Here is an 18,350-nt window from a genome sequence, read left to right on the forward strand (position 1 = left end):
AGATGAACTGATTTCCGTTTTCGCAACTTTGAAAAATGACGTCCGATTTCAGGATGATTATCGTGCGTAACATCGAGGTGGTAATGGCAATAACGACGGAAAGAATCAGAACCGTTTTGTTTGCTCGCTCTTTTTGCTGAATTTCAGCACTGAAGTAAAATGGTCAACAAACATGGTCAGTTACAACTATCATACGTTTTGAGGCGCAAATTTTCATCCACAAGATCTCGGATTTTTTCCTTTGTAAATTGAGGATGATTGTCCTTAAAAGAATATAATCTCTCAAGATACATATGAAATTACAAACATAAAAATTCTTTGGTGTATTGTCGGTAACGTCACTCTCAGACCATTCTGTTAACCTTTTTTGAGACATACTGGCATAAGAATAAAATTTTTTGGTCTAGCATCCAGAGGGAGTCGACTCGACTCTGACGGTAAAAATTTATCTTTCTGAATTAATGGTATCTGAATTTATCGTGCTATTTGCTTGATAATGTTTATGGCGACCCGCAAACTGCGATAAGCTTCATGAGGTCGGTGAAAGACAGAAAAAGGGAAAATGCGTCGTTCAGCTGCACAAAAATTGGTCAAAAAAGGCCTGTTGATAAAATTTAGAATATCTTTATTTTTAAAATTACATGGTTGTTTCAGTTGCATTCTGCAGAATAGATTTATAATTATGACAGCGGAAGTGAAGCCGGCTCTCCAAATAATACCCGGTGAACTTGTCCTTCGCTTGGTCGAAGCATTTCGCCGCTTCTGAATTGTATCCTTAAAGAAACAACTGAATGAAATATTCTCTTCCTTGATTGCAATCAACCTTGAAGTCTAAGAGCATTTCCAAGCTCCACAGTGGCGCAAGGGAGGATGTATTTTTCAATTTTTAGCTTTTTGTGAGTTTTCAGGAGGATTTTCAGCTCCGTCGAGGCATCTGCTGGTTTCCCCGACTGTATCAGGAAGAGTCCCTTAATTTCAAAAATGATTAAAGCCAGAAATCGACCATTTTTTTACCTTGAAAAATGAGTAAATCGCCTGCTCTTCCGACTCTTTCTCCAGCGTCGCTGCCCTTTTTTCACAAGTGCTTCTCCAAATTCGCACGATTTCTGGATTGAAATTGCCTGTCTTTGTGTAGTTGAAGAAATACGCAAGCTCCAGAAAGCCAAAAGCGAGTTTTGATTTGCCATCGACAAATGCAGTCGCTTTTCGAGAAACGTATTTCTCATCGGGAATGCTTTTTCCAGCCACTTTTTGACGAAGCGACTCGATTTTTGAGAAGATTTCTAAAGCTTCATCGGTTCGGCCCAGTTCGAGCTACAGGAAAAATACTGAAAAAAGGAGGGTTTTAAGGGTCTACCAAGGCAAGTCCATGCATATAAGAATAAATAGCGGGGCTCCATTTCGACTCCTTCAGCAATTTAGCGGAATATTTTTGCGCTTCTTCGAAATTCTGAAGCATTCCATTGCACCAATACAGATTCCAGTACAGAAAATGGTCGAAATTTTGGAAGCTATGTTGACCTGAAATGCAAAATGAACATGATTACGACTCGAAATCAACCTGGAAATACCTGGATTAAGATGAGTAATTGCAGTTTTTAAATCACCATCGATGATTTTTCTCTGCGCCTTGTTGATTTCAACGATTGCTCCTCCTTTGAACAGATTTCCAAGTTGTTGAAGATGTTCGTCTGTCGTTTCGCAGCTCAATCCTTTGATCTCGCCAACTGTGCCGAAGAAATACTGGACAATGTAGAAGTAGAACATCGGAAACCACTTTGAAAAGATGCTTCTGCAGCAGTTGGCGTTTGCACATTCGTAAAGAAGGGCTAATCCGGCGTCGCGATCGCCTCGAAATCCGACCCATTCGAGAATTTTGAGGATTTTTGGAGGCAAGACGGATAGATACAGCTGATAAACACCTAGGGATTCAAGTCGGTTGGGTTCGTCCCAGCTCTTTTTAGCTTACCTAAGCCGCATTTGGCGCCAAATTCGAACTCGTTCTTCAAAAATTCGGAAGACCACGTCTTTTTCTCCACGATTTTCATGCATTTTTCGAAGATTTTATAGCTTTCCCTAACAGCTAGGCAGCCATTTGCAATCGCTAGAATATCCGTTCCGCTGGACAGCACTAGAGCTGCAGTTTTGAAGAGAATCGCTTCTGCCCGCACTAGAAAAAATGCCAATTTTTGAAGGACAAGGGAGCATACCTAGAAGAGCATGGCATTTTTCATCCGACCAATTTTTGTACTTATTCGAGTCGAAAGCCTCTGACAGCGAATTCATAAACCCCTCGTTAAGAAAACTATCGCACATTTTCACCGTACTTTCTCCCGATTCTAGAGCGATCTTGAAATCCCCCTGATCAAAAGTCATCACAGCGTTGAGGAGCCGTAATGCTGTCATGGCATGGTGATGGTAGAATGTTTCATTTTGGACTGGTTGGACGAGATCTTGGGCTTCTTGGAATTTGTTGTTGAAGAAAAGATGTTGTGAAAGATCGGCAATTTTGATCCCTTTTTCAATCGTGTTTTCAGCTGAAAAAGCGATGAAGAAAAATGATGGAATTGAAGTTTTTTCAGAAATGATGATAACACGGTGACACCCTTATTATTAATAAATTTATTAAGGGAAAATGTTTCGAAGCTATAAATCTAAAATTGAAACTAAAATTTCGCTGAATTTTCGGCTCAAATATGAACGAAAATGGTGTTGTTATTATTTCGAATAAGGGTGTCACTATGTTAATCGAAAATGTCTCACCATTAACATGATCGAGCGCATCCTCAAAATTGTCCTCCTCTGGCATGGTTTTCTGCTTCAAAGTCTCTTGGGTCCTAAAGTTCTTGATAAGTATCTGACTTTCACTCTTTTATATTTTACTACTGTGGGGAAAATGATTAGAAATCTCGGTGACATCATAATTGACCTTTTGAGAAATACAAAGAAACTCGCTCTTTTTTGACTTTTTGTAAAACTAAAGCGAGTGCCAGATAATAAAAAAAAGAAAAATAAAAAGATCTAGCGATTTGGCTTGTTCTTTTCTAGATCTTCTACTTACAGATGAACGGATCTCTTGAAACAGTTAGCAAAATATATTCCGGTCAGAACCTCCCCTAGTTACAGAGTTAATGATTTATGGTAACGCCCATTTCTCAAACGAAAATAAGAACCATCTCTGTTTGACTTGTCGGATGATATTTACTAGTCCTACAATTTAAAATATTCTTGCCGGTATCTTACTTTACCTTCAACTCAAAATTACTACTAGTTCTAAATTAACCTCCCAAGATATTAAAAGATTTGATAAGGCACAAAATTCAAAAGGCTATCACAGGATAGCTTTTATCAAAAACATAATTATGTTTTTTTAGAATAGACCGAAATCTAAAATAGATACGTAAATTTTTATTAAATAAAACAAAGGCAAGGAGAATTTCTTCATATTTGATCATAATGTCGACTGCAAAGCAAGACATTATCGAAGAAATTGAAAAATCGAAAATCCTCCTCAAAAATTTACCAAAAGAAAATGCCGAAACGCAGAAAAATATTGAAATTTCAAGAAAAATGATGTTACTTTTTGAGCAAGAGCTCAAAATAATAATAGACCAAATATCATTTTTTTATGAGAATAAAGACCTTCTTAAGAATGTCTTACATGGTGCCGTCGGATTTAACAGCGGAAAAGAATGGGTCGAAAGAAGAATAATTGAATGCAAAAATGAGATCTCAAAACTTGAAGAAGAAATCAAAGATCGCGATCGCAGAATAATTCTCGAAAAAGAAAAAATCTCTGACATGATTGAAAAGAAATTCATGACGTACGATGATCTTGTTGATCTTCTCCCTTCATGCGAGATCTGCTTGGAAAAATACGACACAAACGAGCACTGGGAATCGTGCATCACAGTCTGCGGTCATAAATTTGGAAAATCCTGCATCGAGAAAAACTTCGAAACGAGCAAGCGCTGTCCAAAATGTGACAAGCTCTACGAAAAGGAAAACATAATTACTCTCTTCTAACTCCTCTTGATTTTGTGCTCAACCCTTGATTCTCAAATAAAACTGCAAAAACTTACATTTATGGCGGCCGCATTCTATTACTTCTTAAGTCTCTCTGGTTAATTTAAACCAAGGAAGAGCGCTTGGCTCTCTTATTAAATGACGGGAGGAAAAAATCGATCTGCCGCTTCAAAAATAAACCGAGTAAATGACAGCAGACAATTACTCACACTTCCATTCAACTCAATTAAGATTGAGAACATCAAAAGTTGAAGTTCATTTCTTGAATTCGAAAAAAAATTAAAAATTTAAAATTTCTATTTTTTTTACTCAAAAAAATAAATTAAATTTGTCAAAAAAAACATCGAGTTTGTCAGATTTGTCAATAAAAATTACAAATTTGTCAATGAAAAAGTCAAATTTGTCAAATTTGTCAATAAAAATTTGTCAAACTTGTCAAAAAAAGTGTCATGTTTGTCACATTTGGCAAAATAAATTTTGTCAAATTTGCCAAAAAAATTGTCAAATTTGTCAGAAAAAAATTGTCAGATTTGTCTTAAAAATTGTCAAATTTTGATAATTAAAAAAATCAATTAAAAACCCCAACTTACCACGACGCAAAAGCCGCTAAGCTGAGCATTTTTCATTATTGTCTCTCTTATCTCTTCTTCTTTTTCTTCCTCTTTTATATTTTCCCGTCTCTACAAAAGCTTTCAGTTTCGTTTTTTTATTGAGAGTCTCAATTTGAGACAATAAAAAAATCCTACGCTAAGATTTCAGATTTGGCCAAATTCAAAATCAGATTCTCCGATTTTATCGATTTCTGCGAAATTTTTTTTGGTTCGTTCAATTTCGAATTTTACGCCTTTGTTTTTCCATTTTTGGAAAAGAAAAAAAAACAGAAGAGTTCGATTTTAGAGGTAACAATGACGTGGAATAAAGGATGCTTGATGAGGTGATAAGACGAAAAAAATGCGATAATGCAGAAGAATGGAGATAAGGAAATTAATGCTATCAATTTTATTTTCAAAAATGAGGGATGAAGATTCCGTGGGCGGTTGCGCTTATGCTGACTTCTTCGGGAAAATAGGCTCTCGCGATTTCCGTGAGATTTTCTGGGTCCAAAAAGACAATAAAAGTTCTGAAAAATCTTTTTTTTTTTGCGAAAAAAAGGAAGAAAAACCTCATATCCGGGCGATTTCCCAAAAGAGATCCAGCTAAAGAAATCACGACGCCGTCAGTTTCTCCTTCTCCTCCAGGTCGAGGGATGAAAAACGGTTCCGATGGACTGTATCCTTCTTCGCGCCAGACCCACCGTTGTCTGGTAGACAGTTTCGAGTGATAAAGTCGGTCGTCCAAGATGTTTCCAAATCCAGCGGACCAAAAGTGATCGTACGGTTTTCCGAGGAAATTGACGTTGATCTTCGTTGATTTCAAAAAAGAAAAGAAGAAATTTTTTTGTTCATAAATCTTTGAAACCAAAGCATAGGAAAGTCAATGCCGCCATGTGAGTATACCGGGAAATTTTCTAAATCCTCTTCGAAAAGTTTTTCCGACGCAACTTTTTTGACCACAGACTGTTCTTTTTCTGAGAGGTCGAAGATGTACCGGACTGGCTCTCCATAAGGGACGAGTTTCGAGTAGGAGTTGATGATGTCTTCTCCCGTGACGTTGATGTTGGACACCGTAAACTCTAGAAATACAGAAAAAAAAGAAGTGCAGGCTCATAATTGACGACTTTCGTAAAACTGATGATCTGTGTTACCTTTCAAAATGTCCGCGTTTCCAGTCTGTAGCGTGTCCAAAGTGATCCGATTCTTGTCTTCATCAAATACTGCTTGGATCATATGCAACTGCATAAAATCCCAATCCGCTTCGAATTTGATCGGGAACCAGCTCATTCTTTCTTTGCTGAAAATTTTAAAAAATCCCTTCAGCGAGTCATCGTATTGCATCATATTCATCGGCGGTTCTCCTACGCGGCAAGATTCAAGTGTCGCGAAAGGATCCAGCTCCATGCTGTTCATCGGCAAAACGAAGAAATCATCAGAAGCAGCAAACATGTGAAAATAGCGAATGCTCGTGTCGCGAGGGTTCTCGTTATACAAATAGTCAGCGAACTCCATCGACTCAAGAATTTCGGAAGGATTCGCCATTGAGCCAAGAGGATAGTTTTTCGCATTTTTGAATTTGATGACGACATAGGCGGCTGAAAAGAATTTAATTTCCTTGTTTTTTTAATTTTTCTTACTTTTAGGAATGAAAGCAGATTCAGGCAAGTCGAGGGCAACTGACATCGTCCAGTAGTTACCCTCTTCATCAAAAACACCATGCGCAAGTACAGTTGCAAAGGTCAGTCCAGCGGGCATATTTGGCGACTCGCCCAAGTCCAGATTGTGCTTCGTTTCAAGGGTAAACGGGTCAATCAAATTCACCAAATTCGACTCGGTGAAAGCAACGAGCCAGCCCATTAAGGGTATCACGCTGACTATTGTATTGTCTGTCGGGCTTGATTCTCCAAGCCACTTGCATCGCTCAAGCTCAAGCCCTTCACCCGAAAGATCTTCTGCTCCAGGGGGATCGGACCAAGTTCCCATTTCCGCAAAAACGATCCTGTTCTCTTCGAAATTCGCAGCTCGATGAGTGCTGTTGATGAATCGTCGCTGGAAAGAAACTTTGCCGTTTTCAACGTGAATTCTTTTGATAATCGCACTTGGGTCGAACACGTGATTGTATTTGTCCGTCCCGTATTCGTACTGTCCAGGGCCGACGCGGTAGAACGAGCCCTGGATCCAGTCAGGAACGATTCCTTCAATTTCACTCGCCAGAACTGGATCTGGAAATTCATCAACTGTTTTCAAAAAACCGGCGACATTATCTGTGAATGCAAAGTTGTCATCAGTTTGAAACGCTGCAGCGAAATGTAAAAACTGTAGAAGTATCATTTTCTGGTGACTTTTGAACAGTTCGTTCGCTTTTTAAGGAGGGAAACAAAGATAAGGCAAATGTCAGAAGTCGTGCCGTTCCTACATAATTTTGATGACTTGGACATTTGTTCGGCAAAGGTCGGTCAAGTGCGCAACTACAGTAATAAGGGTCCGTTTTTTCATTATCTATGGAGACGATGAAGAAGCTCAACCCTCTGGTTTTTCTATGAAGGCAATGCTCGTTCCACCGGAAACGACCGCGTCATCCCCAAGCGACAAATGTCAGCGGTTGCTCAACCAGGGTGGGCACACCCAAGGGCACGCATACGTAACACTTTTTCTTCCTCGGTGACGTTCACACCGCACACACATTTTCACGCTTATCCGACTTTTAGGCACTGCTGACTCAATAATTAGTTGAAACAGGGGTTTTTTTATCCGTTTTCTTTTCCGAGAATTTCGAGTATTCTTAGGTTTAGGTTGGAGGTTGATGCGAATGGTCAATAATTTTTGCTAGGGTTTGACCTAGGGTTAGAGTTAGGGTTCAACTTCAAATCAGTCCATAAATATTTTATTTTGAAAAAAAATAATTATTAAAAAAAATAATTGCTGAAAAGATTATACTAAAAAAATAATTATTCAAAAAAAACATATTAAGATTTAAATAATTAAAAAAAATTATTAAAATATTAAAAAAATAATGAAAATTTTAGCTAAAATTTTAACGATATTAATCTTTAGTCTTAGTTTTATAACAAAAAGTTCAGAAAAAATAATTTGACCAAAATGAGATGAATGAGAAAATGTGATAAAATGTGAGCTGAACGGAGGAAAATAGCGGTGATAAGAGGAGGTTTCGTGTGTTAAATTTGTTCCGGCAATTATGCCCGAGAAATTGGGCTGATTGAACAAATTCGCTTCGAGGTGCGCCGAGACCGTGTGTATCGGACAGAAAAGGCGACGGGCGGAAACGCTGCCACCACCACCAGACCGGGCTCAGGCGCGCCCTTCAGATCACGGCCAAAGAAAAACAAAAACTTTAAGAAAAAACGACAATAACACTCTCTAGAATCAACAAGAGAATAGTTCACGGCGAAAGTTGAAATCGGTAAGAACTGTACTGTACTGAAACAATCTTAAATTCGACCCGGTTAACTCTAGAAAATCCCAAAAACCATTCAATTTGCATATCAATCGACTGGAAATTAACTTTTAAATAATTTTAAACATGAACCGCGGTAAAACCGCCTGTTTAACTGCCCGGTTCGACCGCGGTTCATCGGTTAGTTGATTATGTTTTTAATTTCAAGTCGATTGATATCCATATTGAGTGATTTTGGGGTTTTTATAGAGTTAACCGGAACGAACCGCATGGTTCACCGTGTGGTTCAATCGTGGTTGAACTTGGTTTTTGACTTTGTGCATCATAAATCCGAATTTATTTTGAGCCTCTTCTGATAACGCAATAAATCATATTTCAAAACTGTACGAAACTTACACTTGATTGATTTCAGGGTTCTTATATTGCGTGAACTTGCCTTGGAGCAATTTCTGAGATTCCTAGAATCCGAACGTCCTGTCACGGGGAGAAGGAGACAAAAAGGCCACTACTCGCCGCGGCGGAACAAAGAACAACAACTCTCGACGTTCGGCCAAACAGACTTTTTTAAACCCTTTATCGCAACAAAAACGAAAAAGAGAGATAACGAAGCTGCAAGAAACAAGCATCAGAAACAAGAAGATTGCCCTACATACTAAAGAGAACTTTGAAGAAAGAAAGACGATCCTTTTCTTTTGAATGTCATATTATTATGGATACCCTTACGATGGCGGATATACGATTTATACTCAAGGACCTCCTCCACCACCTCAAGGAAAATGTCAAAATGACATGTCTCCAGTTTGTTTTTTATTTTTTGGTTTAAAAAATGCGTTGTTTTTTTTATTTTATTTTGATTAAAATCTTTTTTATGGAAATTTAATAAAATTTATAAAAAATATATATTAATTTGGCAGATTCTCTTGTATTATTTTTAGTTGAGTGGATACCCTTATTTTTCGTATTTTTTGACGCTCAAAAAGGCTTTCCCGTCCCACCACCTTACTATCCTCATCAACCTTATCCAATGAGCCAGTTTGTCCCGACACCGACAGATTCAACTTCAGAAGCAAATTCTGAATGTTCAAGGTTTGAAACAGGCTTGCTGAAATAAACACTTGCTGACTGTTGTTTTTTGAAGTTCAAGCAACGGCGGTCTGCTGTGTACAAAGAAGCTGACGGAGAGCGTGCGTAAACTTTGCGAGGCGACTTTTTCGAACGCCGGCTTATCCAGGGTAAGGGACACCGCAAGCGCATTGCCGCTGACTTTCAAATCCACAGATTTTCATTTTCTCAAGAACATCACATCTCACATGTGTCTCGAACGACTTTTAGTGCTTCAGCTCTCTATTGAAAATTTGGCAACCGAAAATTTTTCAAGCTTTCTGTCATTTCGTTTGATTTTTCGAGGATAAATTGCTTATTTTTAGGAACCATACCTTGTCAAACAAATTGCAAGAACGACAGCTGGCTACATCTCGATCAAGCTTATCGCAAGCCTAAAGAAAATAAGAAAGATAACTAGGTCACTTCAGGTAAGAAATATTATCAAAGATCAACGCTAGAATGGGGAGGTATCTGAAACCGACAAAAAAGTCGACAATTTTTACGTGGAAATTTTCGACCAATCAGAAGCCCTGATTTTGCTTACAGTACTTACTTGGCCAGTCTGGCCAAGAGCAGCCGAGAAGCCGCCCACGCAAAATTTTTCGAAATTTTTTTGTCGGTTACTGTCGCCACCCCGCTAGAATGTCTGATAGAAAAGATAAGGAAAGTAATCATTAACAGATTTTAGATCTTGATCAATGCTCTGCGAGAAAGCGAAATTTTCGAAGTTTCTGAATGCTCCACCAAGGTAAAGTCCTTTTCTTATCAAGTCTTAAATTTTCAAAATTCAGGTGCGTCGAAAAGAACCGCTTCCGGAAACGCTGAAAGCAAAAAGATCGATCACGAGTGTGCTGGCCATCAATGTGGCGGAAGAAGACGCCGAAATAGAACGACTCTCGTCGCTGTTCAAAGAGTTTGGGAGAATTCAGCAAATGCGAATCGTCCCGCCCGATCGAAAATTGCCAGTTTACCTTCACGTGAGTCGACTTGTTTGACAGGCGCTTGTCGGCCAGAATTCAACTGCTACTGCATTTTGTCAGCTTTAGCCTAGAAATCTTATTTTTTAAAGCTTGCCAGCGAACTCTAGAATAAACCGAATTGTTCAGGGATACGCGACACAAGTTCCAGAACTCGGGAAAGAAATCTGCGCGATTGTAGAATTTGAAAACGAAGAATCAGCGAAAAACGCGGTCGCTGGATTTTCAGAAAATGACCTTTCCCAGATGCGAGTGGCGTTACTTGGTCCCAAGCTCAGGCGCAATTTGTACCACGTTAACCATGACAGGTAAGAAAGTTCACATTCATTTCAGTCTCAGAAAGGGTTCATGATAAGGGGACTCGGGCCCAAAGAGGGTCCCCTTGGAGGCCCCTTAGGGGGTCAAGGTCAGGGTTAGGGTTAGGGTTAGAGTTAGAGTTAGGTTCGTTATTTTAAGGGGGTGCCTAACGAAAAACCTCCGATTTATGATTCTGATTGACAATTTTATTCCAGTTTTGAGGATGAAGAAAGCGAAGAGTTTCTAGTTTACTGACTAAAATGGAGTATATTTGTGCTTGCATTGAAATTTTTTACAAAAAATTTTCTGTTTCAAGAATTCAATCTCTCATTCCACCATTTTTTCTTGAGTTCTTTTGATAGAAAATTGCATTTTGAGTTATTTTTTACAAAATAAGGAGCGAACTAGCCCTCATTTATCTCAAGCATTGTTTAGGCGCTCTGGGACCTCATCCTGCCAGTCGTCGATCATCTCCTCCCTCGATACGTCGCTAGAAGAGTGCCACATCACCGACACGATTGGCACCGACACCGACTCGGGCATCTTCTCGCCCCGCTCAAAAGCTGCAAATCAAGAGCAATCCACTTCTTCCAAAAATTTAACGCCCAGTAAAAAGGTAGAAACTGAAGAAAATTCAGAAGATTAGCGAAAAAGAAAAAGAATCAAATTAAAATTAAATCTATCAATTTTCTCATTTTGTCAAAGAGGCTGTCTGTAGACTTTTCTGTACACAAACGATTCAAACTACTAAAAGTAACACACAAATAAAAAAAAATCAAAATATGTTTCGTTCGATTTTTTTTTTATTTTTTATTAAATAATTGATTCGAAAGAATCAAGTTGTGAATAAGAAGGAAGAAAGTCATTCAAATCTGGTTTCTCCTTGATGAAAGTTATGTTTTCTCCATGAAAAGAGGCCTGTTCGTAAGTTGGAATTGAGTCCGGACTGTTTCGATTGTCTTCGATCTGAGCTGACAAAATTTCATTCGGCTCTTGGGCGTTTTCATCTGTGAAAAAGGTTGAGTAATTGCATTAATAATTTATGATTTTTACTGACTTTGAACCTTACCTGGCAGTTCCAAGAGTTTTTCTTTTAATCTTTCGCAGTAGCAAGTTGAAATTCTTGCGAAAAACCAACCACTAATGCAGCCAAAAATAATCGATAATATTCCAACGACAGGAAACAAGTATACAAAAGCAACTGAAACTAAAATAAAAAAGTTATTATTGATAATTCATCATACAAGGGCTGTGGCAATATGACCTCCCGAGGAAAAAGCAAAGAATATCATCGATAATACCAGCCATTAATAAACTGTAGAGGGAAACTCCAATACAAAATCCAATGAGTCCACAAAAGCACTTTCCCAGTGAAGAACATTTGAAACACATTATTTTTTCTCTCCGTTCTGATCGGTATGATACGGTTGATGTAAAGTGCAGAATGCATATGACAAAGCCCCTTGGGAATGCATAAATGGATGATATTGAATCATATGTCACGTGTCTTCTCAAGGTCAAGTGATCTAGCTTCTTTGTAGGATTATATGCAGAATACGAAGTTTTGGTATGTACCGAAGCATAAATATTTTTCCGTCGAAAAAGGATGAAAAATCTTGAGTCATAATTCGAGCGGAAATGAAAGGCGACAAAAACCCTGATGAAGCAAATTTATTTGATTGCTTTAAATTCCCCAAACCTATGAGAGATAGAAGCAAAAGAAGATCGTCTTCAAAAAGTATCGTCTCAAGTAAAGGAGTTCCTGAGTCTGTTGGCTGGATGGAGGTCATGTCGAAAGTTCGGTTAGTTTCTGCGAGGAAATGATCTTTTTCAGTTGATTTTAAGGGTTGAAAAGGCGGAAATAGAAGAAGTTGAAAAGGCTGAACCTGTGTGGGCTGAATTCTACATCGAAGAAAATGCGGAGATATACGACGATTTAGAAGTTGTATATGAACGGGTTTTTCCTCAATAAAAAGGATAGCAGTCTGAAAGAAAGAAAAGCCTTCGAAAAGTCTGATATCAAAATTGAAAGTCTTCGTCGAAAACCGACTCGACGACAAAAATCATCGCCTCTCATCGACAACATGACGGAAAAACTCTTTGACAATATATTTGAAGGTATTTTCTTCCTTGATTTCAGCAAACTTACTTTTCAGATTTTCTTCGATCCGAGACCTTGAAAAAAATCGACGAGTATGTCCAGGAACAGCCGGTTAGGCTGAAACCGATGAATTCGGTTGAAAACAGCTCGACAAATACAGAAACAGATTTGACGATCGAAAGCGATCCTACTTCTATTGAAACGACTTACAGAAAGTCGTCGGTAAAAGAACGGAGATCCTTAAGGGTGTACCAAGCGAAAAAAATCAAGTTTCATTCCGACCAAGATTGCTTGCTATAATTTTCGAATTCAAGCTTGGTAGACCCTTAAGTCGCCGAAACATCGAAACCCTTCGAAATTTTCTCAAAATTGAAGACGAAAAGTCACCATCAAGAATGAATGATGCTCAAATTGACGGATTCTCGAGCTCCGAGGAATCCTCCTTTCGATTCTTAAGGCCGGAAAGTCAATCAAAGAAGCCAAAGAAACGAAAAATTAAAAAGAAAAGAAGGGAAGATGCTGAAATTATCAAAAACACCCTTTCGGCGAAACCGTTTTTGAAAGTTCTCGTGAAGCATTTGTTGGCTCTCGAATAAGCTGCAAAAACTGAACACGGTCTTGCGTAGGAAAAAGTACTGGTATATTTGTAGTGCTCCGAGAAGCGAGCGAGAACGAAGTGTGTAAAAGTGGCAGCGCGCTCCGCATAAATACGTTGCGCGAGAAAAACATGAAAACAAGATAGAATCAGGATCGGCTTTTTTCGTGAACCACAACAGCCCCCCAGACGATGATGATTCTAGGGTGATGAGTAGAGTTGACTGGGCGCGCTGCGCAGGTTTTGAGCACGAGCACGGTGATTCGGAAGAGAAGAAGCAGGCGATCAGGGTGAAATTGTAGAAGAAGAGAACTAGAGATAAGTTGTAAGTGTAGATTTACCAGGGCGAGAGCTGGATTTGGAGTTGTAGAGAGAAGCCAGGTAGCGGCGAGATTGAGAGAAGTCAGGATTGCCAGGGCAGTAGCTGGGCTTGTAGATGTAGAGGCAAGTAGTACCAGGGCTAGAGCTGGGTTTGAAGAGCGGTGAGGATTGCCAGGAGTAGGGCTGGTCTTGGTAGATTTGAGTAGTAGTGCCAGGGCTTGAGCTGGGCTTGGTGAGAGTTGATTGAGGTTGAGGAGGTTGCCAGGGCGAGTGCTGGGCTTGGAAGAGAGAGGTGTGCCAGGACGAAAACTGGGCTTAGAAGTTGAGATTGTAGTTGTCAAAGTAGTTGACGTAGTAATTGTCGGAGTTGTAGTTGAGAGTCTGCGAAGTCGATCAGCTGAGTTTCGTGCGTCTTGAGTCGAGCGCAGGGTAGAGATGAGAGACAGGAGAAGCGAGCGAAGGATGCATCGTACCCCCCGAGCTGAGGACGAGCAGAGAGTTGAGTTGAGAAGAGAGGAGTAGTATTTGTAGTTGTTAGTATTTATATGAATTGGTGAAGAGGTGAAGAGATTAAAATTTTTTTTGTAGTTTCGGCGATCAAAATCATGTCAGTAGAGTTGAGCGGAGGTCAAACTGTTAAGTTGAAGATGGCGGGAAGATCTCTCGCGAGATTTAAGTTGAACTTGAGTGGCGATGTGGCCAGGACTCGAAGATTGAGAGAAGATCGCTCGTGAGATCGACGTTGGCGATTTTGATGCAGAGTGCCGTTTGAGATGTGAGGTTTTGGCGGGAGATTTCCATGTGTCAACGGAGAAAGGAGTTGAGGGGAGGTCGAACGCGTTGAAACTGACGTTGACGGCGTTGAGCACGAGAAAATCGAGGTAAGTGGCTCAGACGGTTGAACTACCTTTTTAGGGCACTCTTTATGTGCCGAAAACTCGACACGAGTAAAGAGTGACGCGCGTACGCGGTTTGATTCATGCGCCAGCTAACAGTAAACCAGCGAGAGAGAGGTTGTTGTCGTAGCCAACGTTGAGCGCAAGGAAACAACGGCGGGGATGTCCAGAGGTGGCCAGGTGACGTTCGTTCTCTACCAGCGAAGAGTAGACGAGATTCCAACAATAAAAAATCGAAGTTTTTTAGATGAAGGGCGAGGGTTCTAGTAGTCCTGGTACCATTTATGTTGGCTCTCGAATAAGCTGCAAAAACTGAACACGGTTCTTGCGTAGAGAAAACTGGTATATTTTGTAGTGCTCCGAGAAGCGAGCGAGAACGAAGTGTGTAAAAGTGGCAGCGCGCTCCGCATAAATACGTTGCGCGAGAAAAACATGAAAACAAGATAGAATCAGGATCGGCTTTTTTCGTGAACCACAACACATTCCTCAAAAGAAGCACTTCAGTAAGTTTTTCTTCTTTTCGAAACTTTTTTGAGTGGAATTCTAGCGTGGAAATAGAAGATGATGAGCTTTATGAAATGCTGCTTAGTCGAGGAACAGCCGATGAAGATCTTACAGAAAAACTATCCAACTGCACTGTTCTCGCTGAAAATCTCAATAACAGGTTTGTTCTTTATCGAGAAATGATTGACAAAACGGTCATTTGAGGCTACAAAAATTGAATGAAAACCTCGACAAGCAGTTGGCCCAAGAGCCAGTTGATGCAAAAGAAAATAAGAAACAGCTTGAGCCGTATAGAACTCCCAGGTATTCCTTATTGAGGTAGCCGTTTAAGCTTCTCTCAAACTTCAGTCCTACTAAATTCGTCGTGCCAAAGACAGCCAAGCCAATTCGTTCCTTATCCGTTCCTGGCTCCTATCTTCGACCTTCCAAGAAGAAAGGTAAGATAATCAATCAAATAAATCCACAAATCCGTCCTCTAGAAATCATGCCCGACAACGACTACTATGAAGAAGACCAAACTCCGCTCAACTCCGAGCTCACCCTGCTCTCCTCCTTCACCGACTGTAATCGACCCGCTAGTCATTCGCTTTCAGACATTTCATCGCGCGTCTCTGTCCGAGATCTCCGTCGAAAATTTGAAAAATCTGCTGAATAAGATTTCAAAAAGTTTGACCCCTACGTGATTCGAACACGCAACCTTCTGATCTGGAGTCAGACGCGCTACCGTTGCGCCAAGGAGTCAGCTGACAGCGCCGCTCCTTGGTGCAAATATATCGGCAATAGATGCATGCTTGTATTGGTTGAATGAGTCATTTCGAAACGCAAAATTCAAACAAGAAAGAATCCATTGAAAAACGCAGGGAACGAGAAAGTACCTAGAGAGAATGTCCCGTTTCGTGAATAAAGTCGCGCTAGTTACAGGTGCTGCCAGTGGAGTCGGACGAGCGATCAGCAGAAAACTAGCAAACGAAGGCTGTGCTGTTGCCCTGGTCGATCTGAATACAGACTCCTTGGCGGAAGAATTCGAGTATTTGAAGAAGAAGAATATGCAGGTCTCTGCTCATGATATCGACTTGTCGGATGTTTCCCAATTTGAACAGCTCATGGAAAATGTCATCAAAGGTAAACTTTAGCAGCAAAGTAGTTTCTCTTTTTTAATATTAATATTCTTAAGAGCATGGTCAACTAAATGCACTTTTCAACAACGCCGGAGTCATCGGAGCGGGAAAAATCGGCGAACTGGACCCTGATACATTCGATCAGCTCACCGCCATCCATCTCAAAGCGCCTATATTTCTCACACAAGGTTATCTTTTCTCGCTTTTATTACTTACAAAAAGTTCAGCGGCGATGCCATTCCTGTCAAAAACACAAGGCGCAGTGGTGAATACTTCTTCCGCATCTGGGACAACAACCTTTCCTCTCCTTTTGACGATGTACGGGACCTTGAAAGGAGGACTGGCTCATTTTACGAAGTACACAGCAGCTCATGGATTTAGGCATTCGGGAGTTCGGGCAAATGCGATTGCTCCAGGTTCGTTTTTTCCAATTATTTGCTTTTAACGCACTTTTCAAAAAGGTGTGATCCGAACAGGAATGACGGAAAACATCTACTTTGACGAAGAAGTGGGCAATTTGGAAATGCAGCAGTGCGTTCGAAATGCTGCTCCTGTCGGCGGCGGAATCATTGACGTAGAAGACTTCGCTGCCACGGCTGTTTTTCTCGCTTCAGATGAGGCGAAGAGCATTACTGGGCAAATCTTGACAATTGACGGCGGACGAGGAGTGATTCCTGATGAAGCTTTTATGACTAAATTGAGCAAACCCTACTGGATGAAAAAATAAACCACCTGATCATCCCAGTTGAAGATGAACTCAAAGAACTCTGTCTAAACTTACCCTTATTAAAATGTAATGCATGCATTTTTTGACTAAATTTTGAGTGGACATATCAGAGAAATGTCAGTGGATCTCCTCGATGATGTAATTGAATGACACTTCTTTATTTTACCGGTTTTCTGATTGACTGAAGGAAGCAGTTATTCAATAGCTAATTGACGTTAGCTTTATTGGCAAGTTGATTATCTAGCATTTGGTTCGTACAAGAAGAAGTTCATTGAGAAGATTTCGTAGGTCCCAGTTTAGGGCTCTTTTGTACATAAAATCATTAAAAAAACACAAAAGTTGCTGAATCTGGAAAAATATGCTTGATGCAGACTTTAATCAAGGTGATTAATTAAATTCTGGAAGTTCGCCTGTTCTGTGATCTTGACGCAAAATTGATCCAAAACATGATGTTTAGCGGCTTTCTAGGTTGCTCTTTTTACAAGTCGACAGAAATACAGTGTAAATATCTGGTTCACTGGTTTTGGTTTAAACAAGGATGAGCAATGCACTTTGAAATCGACGATGACATATCGAAGCTTTCGTCTTTGCATGTTGGATAATCGTTTTGATTAACGGTTAACTTGATTCCATTACAATCTGGAATATCAAATTGCATGCAATTGTCTCTCCAGTGCGAAGCGATTTCGCGTCGCAAAAAAGCGAACTCGCGAGAAACCTGCCAAGCTGGTAGGATGAAGAAGAAGCTTTGATTTTAACACAGACGTTAAAATAATTAAATTTTCAGGGAGAATCTTCAGCCAAAAGGTTCAGCAAGGCGCTTTCCTGAGTGCTCTTAGATAAAAATCTACGGAAGATAGTGCATTATAAAATGAAAATGTATCCGTCGTTCGTTCGTTATAACTGCGGTAATGGTGTTTTTTTTTCTATTTTCACCTTGATTTGCCAAAACTACTATTAGTTGCTATTTACTATAAGTAGGCCTTTGTTCTAACAAAAATCTGACCCAGTTTTTTGGCCAGTTTGCCCTGCTCCGGAACTCTGCCTGAAACGATCATTTTCCGGACGAGGTAGACTTGCTTTGTTCTTTCATGGAATTGGGGTCAGTGTCGGAGCTATCTGTATCCATACGAGTCTTAACCTTTTCATTCCCTTATTCTCCGATGCAGCAACAGTTTGCAGCAACAAGTACCGGATTGAACTGAGCAGTAGACATGTAAGTGGCAAAAGTAAAAACAAAAGCATTTATTAAAGATTTTCGTCATTGGCACCCGTCAAGGTACTATTGGGATTTTTAGACAACAATTATCTTGCAACCTCAACGATGCATTTTTAAACGCGGCTCTTTCTTATCCCCGTCATTCAATTAATTAAATCATATGGCTAGCGCCTTTGAGCGCTGAGTATAAAAGAAGGGGAGCTGTGGATACAAATCATTAAAAAAACTCACTTGTCTTTTTAGATCAAGAACAAAAAAAAAGAACCTTTTTCAAAAAGATGATTCTTGGATTTTTGTGAACAGGGTCAAAATTAAGTCCTTTTCTTATTCTGAACGAAAAATTGCTTTAGTAGAATCTTGATACTCGCGGTATCCTTAATTTTGACCCGATTTTAGTCACTTATTCTTTCCGTTTCCGCGAGTTTTCTTCCCGAATCTCGATTCCAGCAGCGAGATC

At 39.8% G+C, this 18,350-nt stretch overlaps 5 protein-coding genes and 1 non-coding gene across 8 annotated transcripts; 3 read left to right on the plus strand and 3 right to left on the minus strand.

Moving 5' to 3' along the window:
- Positions 1-616: 616 nt before the first annotated feature.
- Positions 617-4,757, minus strand: LOC145710205 (tetratricopeptide repeat protein 39B-like). Of its 2 annotated transcripts, none has more exons than XM_081787918.1 (9): positions 4,617-4,757; positions 2,764-2,837; positions 2,211-2,537; positions 1,970-2,170; positions 1,572-1,922; positions 1,358-1,521; positions 1,015-1,314; positions 824-968; positions 617-774 (listed from the first exon to the last, which is right to left on the minus strand). In XM_081787918.1, the coding sequence occupies exons 1-9, from the start codon at positions 4,643-4,645 to the stop codon at positions 638-640; spliced, it is 1,728 nt and encodes a 575-aa protein (XP_081644044.1). In that variant the 5' UTR covers positions 4,646-4,757; the 3' UTR covers positions 617-637. The 2 variants fall into 2 exon arrangements, with proteins under 2 accessions (XP_081644044.1, XP_081644052.1); XM_081787926.1 differs by lacking the exon at positions 4,617-4,757 and adding an exon at positions 4,083-4,113.
- A 253-nt stretch (positions 4,758-5,010) lies between these two features.
- On the minus strand, positions 5,011-6,950 carry LOC145711618 (carotenoid-cleaving dioxygenase, mitochondrial-like). The gene is made up of 5 exons (XM_081789308.1): positions 6,257-6,950; positions 5,771-6,214; positions 5,491-5,698; positions 5,189-5,428; positions 5,011-5,146 (listed from the first exon to the last, which is right to left on the minus strand). The coding sequence occupies exons 1-5, from the start codon at positions 6,948-6,950 to the stop codon at positions 5,032-5,034; spliced, it is 1,701 nt and encodes a 566-aa protein (XP_081645434.1). The 3' UTR covers positions 5,011-5,031.
- Positions 6,951-9,017: 2,067 nt separating this feature from the next.
- On the plus strand, positions 9,018-11,159 carry LOC145702617 (la-related protein 6-like). 2 transcript variants are annotated; one of them, XM_081779868.1, is made up of 7 exons: positions 9,018-9,120; positions 9,173-9,266; positions 9,462-9,566; positions 9,827-9,886; positions 9,930-10,115; positions 10,245-10,423; positions 10,848-11,159. In XM_081779868.1, the coding sequence occupies exons 1-7, from the start codon at positions 9,059-9,061 to the stop codon at positions 11,056-11,058; spliced, it is 897 nt and encodes a 298-aa protein (XP_081635994.1). In that variant the 5' UTR covers positions 9,018-9,058; the 3' UTR covers positions 11,059-11,159. The 2 variants fall into 2 exon arrangements, with proteins under 2 accessions (XP_081635994.1, XP_081636002.1); XM_081779876.1 differs by having other exon boundaries at positions 10,838-10,960.
- A 3,744-nt stretch (positions 11,160-14,903) lies between these two features.
- LOC145711619 (uncharacterized) lies at positions 14,904-15,484 on the plus strand. The gene is made up of 4 exons (XM_081789309.1): positions 14,904-14,989; positions 15,034-15,132; positions 15,178-15,266; positions 15,309-15,484. The coding sequence occupies exons 1-4, from the start codon at positions 14,904-14,906 to the stop codon at positions 15,482-15,484; spliced, it is 450 nt and encodes a 149-aa protein (XP_081645435.1).
- A 14-nt stretch (positions 15,485-15,498) lies between these two features.
- TRNAW-CCA (transfer RNA tryptophan (anticodon CCA)) lies at positions 15,499-15,570 on the minus strand. Its single transcript has one exon. It is a non-coding gene; the product is annotated as a tRNA-Trp (tRNA).
- Positions 15,571-15,687: 117 nt separating this feature from the next.
- On the plus strand, positions 15,688-16,718 carry LOC145710852 (putative oxidoreductase YxbG). Its single transcript, XM_081788561.1, has 4 exons — positions 15,688-15,951; positions 16,004-16,135; positions 16,175-16,363; positions 16,409-16,718. The coding sequence occupies exons 1-4, from the start codon at positions 15,714-15,716 to the stop codon at positions 16,672-16,674; spliced, it is 825 nt and encodes a 274-aa protein (XP_081644687.1). The 5' UTR covers positions 15,688-15,713; the 3' UTR covers positions 16,675-16,718.
- Positions 16,719-18,350: the final 1,632 nt, after the last annotated feature.

This window comes from Oikopleura dioica, chromosome 1, assembly GCF_907165135.1.
Source record: "Oikopleura dioica chromosome 1, OKI2018_I68_1.0, whole genome shotgun sequence".
NCBI classification, from domain to species: domain Eukaryota; kingdom Metazoa; phylum Chordata; class Appendicularia; order Copelata; family Oikopleuridae; genus Oikopleura; species Oikopleura dioica.

Coding starts and splice junctions, on each gene's coding strand:
- LOC145710205 (XM_081787918.1), bottom strand. CDS start 4,645: ATGCTCAGCTTAGCGGCTTTTGCGTCGTG. Junction 2,838..4,616: donor TTAGCGGCTTTTGCGTCGTG/GTAAGTTGGGGT, acceptor CAAGAACTTTAG/GACCCAAGAGACTTTGAAGC. Junction 2,171..2,210: donor AAAATGCCATGCTCTTCTAG/GTATGCTCCCTT, acceptor CATTTTTTCTAG/TGCGGGCAGAAGCGATTCTC.
- LOC145710852 (XM_081788561.1), top strand. CDS start 15,714: ATGTCCCGTTTCGTGAATAAAGTCGCGCTAGTTACAGGTGCTGCCAGT. Junction 15,952..16,003: donor CATGGAAAATGTCATCAAAG/GTAAACTTTAGC, acceptor AATATTCTTAAG/AGCATGGTCAACTAAATGCA. Junction 16,364..16,408: donor GGCAAATGCGATTGCTCCAG/GTTCGTTTTTTC, acceptor CTTTTCAAAAAG/GTGTGATCCGAACAGGAATG.
- LOC145711618 (XM_081789308.1), bottom strand. CDS start 6,950: ATGATACTTCTACAGTTTTTACATTTCGCTGCAGCGTTTCAAACTGAT. Junction 6,215..6,256: donor ATCTGCTTTCATTCCTAAAA/GTAAGAAAAATT, acceptor AATTCTTTTCAG/CCGCCTATGTCGTCATCAAA. Junction 5,147..5,188: donor GGAAATCGCCCGGATATGAG/GTTTTTCTTCCT, acceptor AAGATTTTTCAG/AACTTTTATTGTCTTTTTGG.
- LOC145711619 (XM_081789309.1), top strand. CDS start 14,904: ATGCTGCTTAGTCGAGGAACAGCCGATGAAGATCTTACAGAAAAACTA. Junction 14,990..15,033: donor GCTGAAAATCTCAATAACAG/GTTTGTTCTTTA, acceptor CGGTCATTTGAG/GCTACAAAAATTGAATGAAA. Junction 15,267..15,308: donor TCGACCTTCCAAGAAGAAAG/GTAAGATAATCA, acceptor TCCGTCCTCTAG/AAATCATGCCCGACAACGAC.
- LOC145702617 (XM_081779868.1), top strand. CDS start 9,059: ATGAGCCAGTTTGTCCCGACACCGACAGATTCAACTTCAGAAGCAAAT. Junction 9,121..9,172: donor GCAAATTCTGAATGTTCAAG/GTTTGAAACAGG, acceptor TGTTTTTTGAAG/TTCAAGCAACGGCGGTCTGC. Junction 9,267..9,461: donor CGAACGCCGGCTTATCCAGG/GTAAGGGACACC, acceptor GCTTATTTTTAG/GAACCATACCTTGTCAAACA.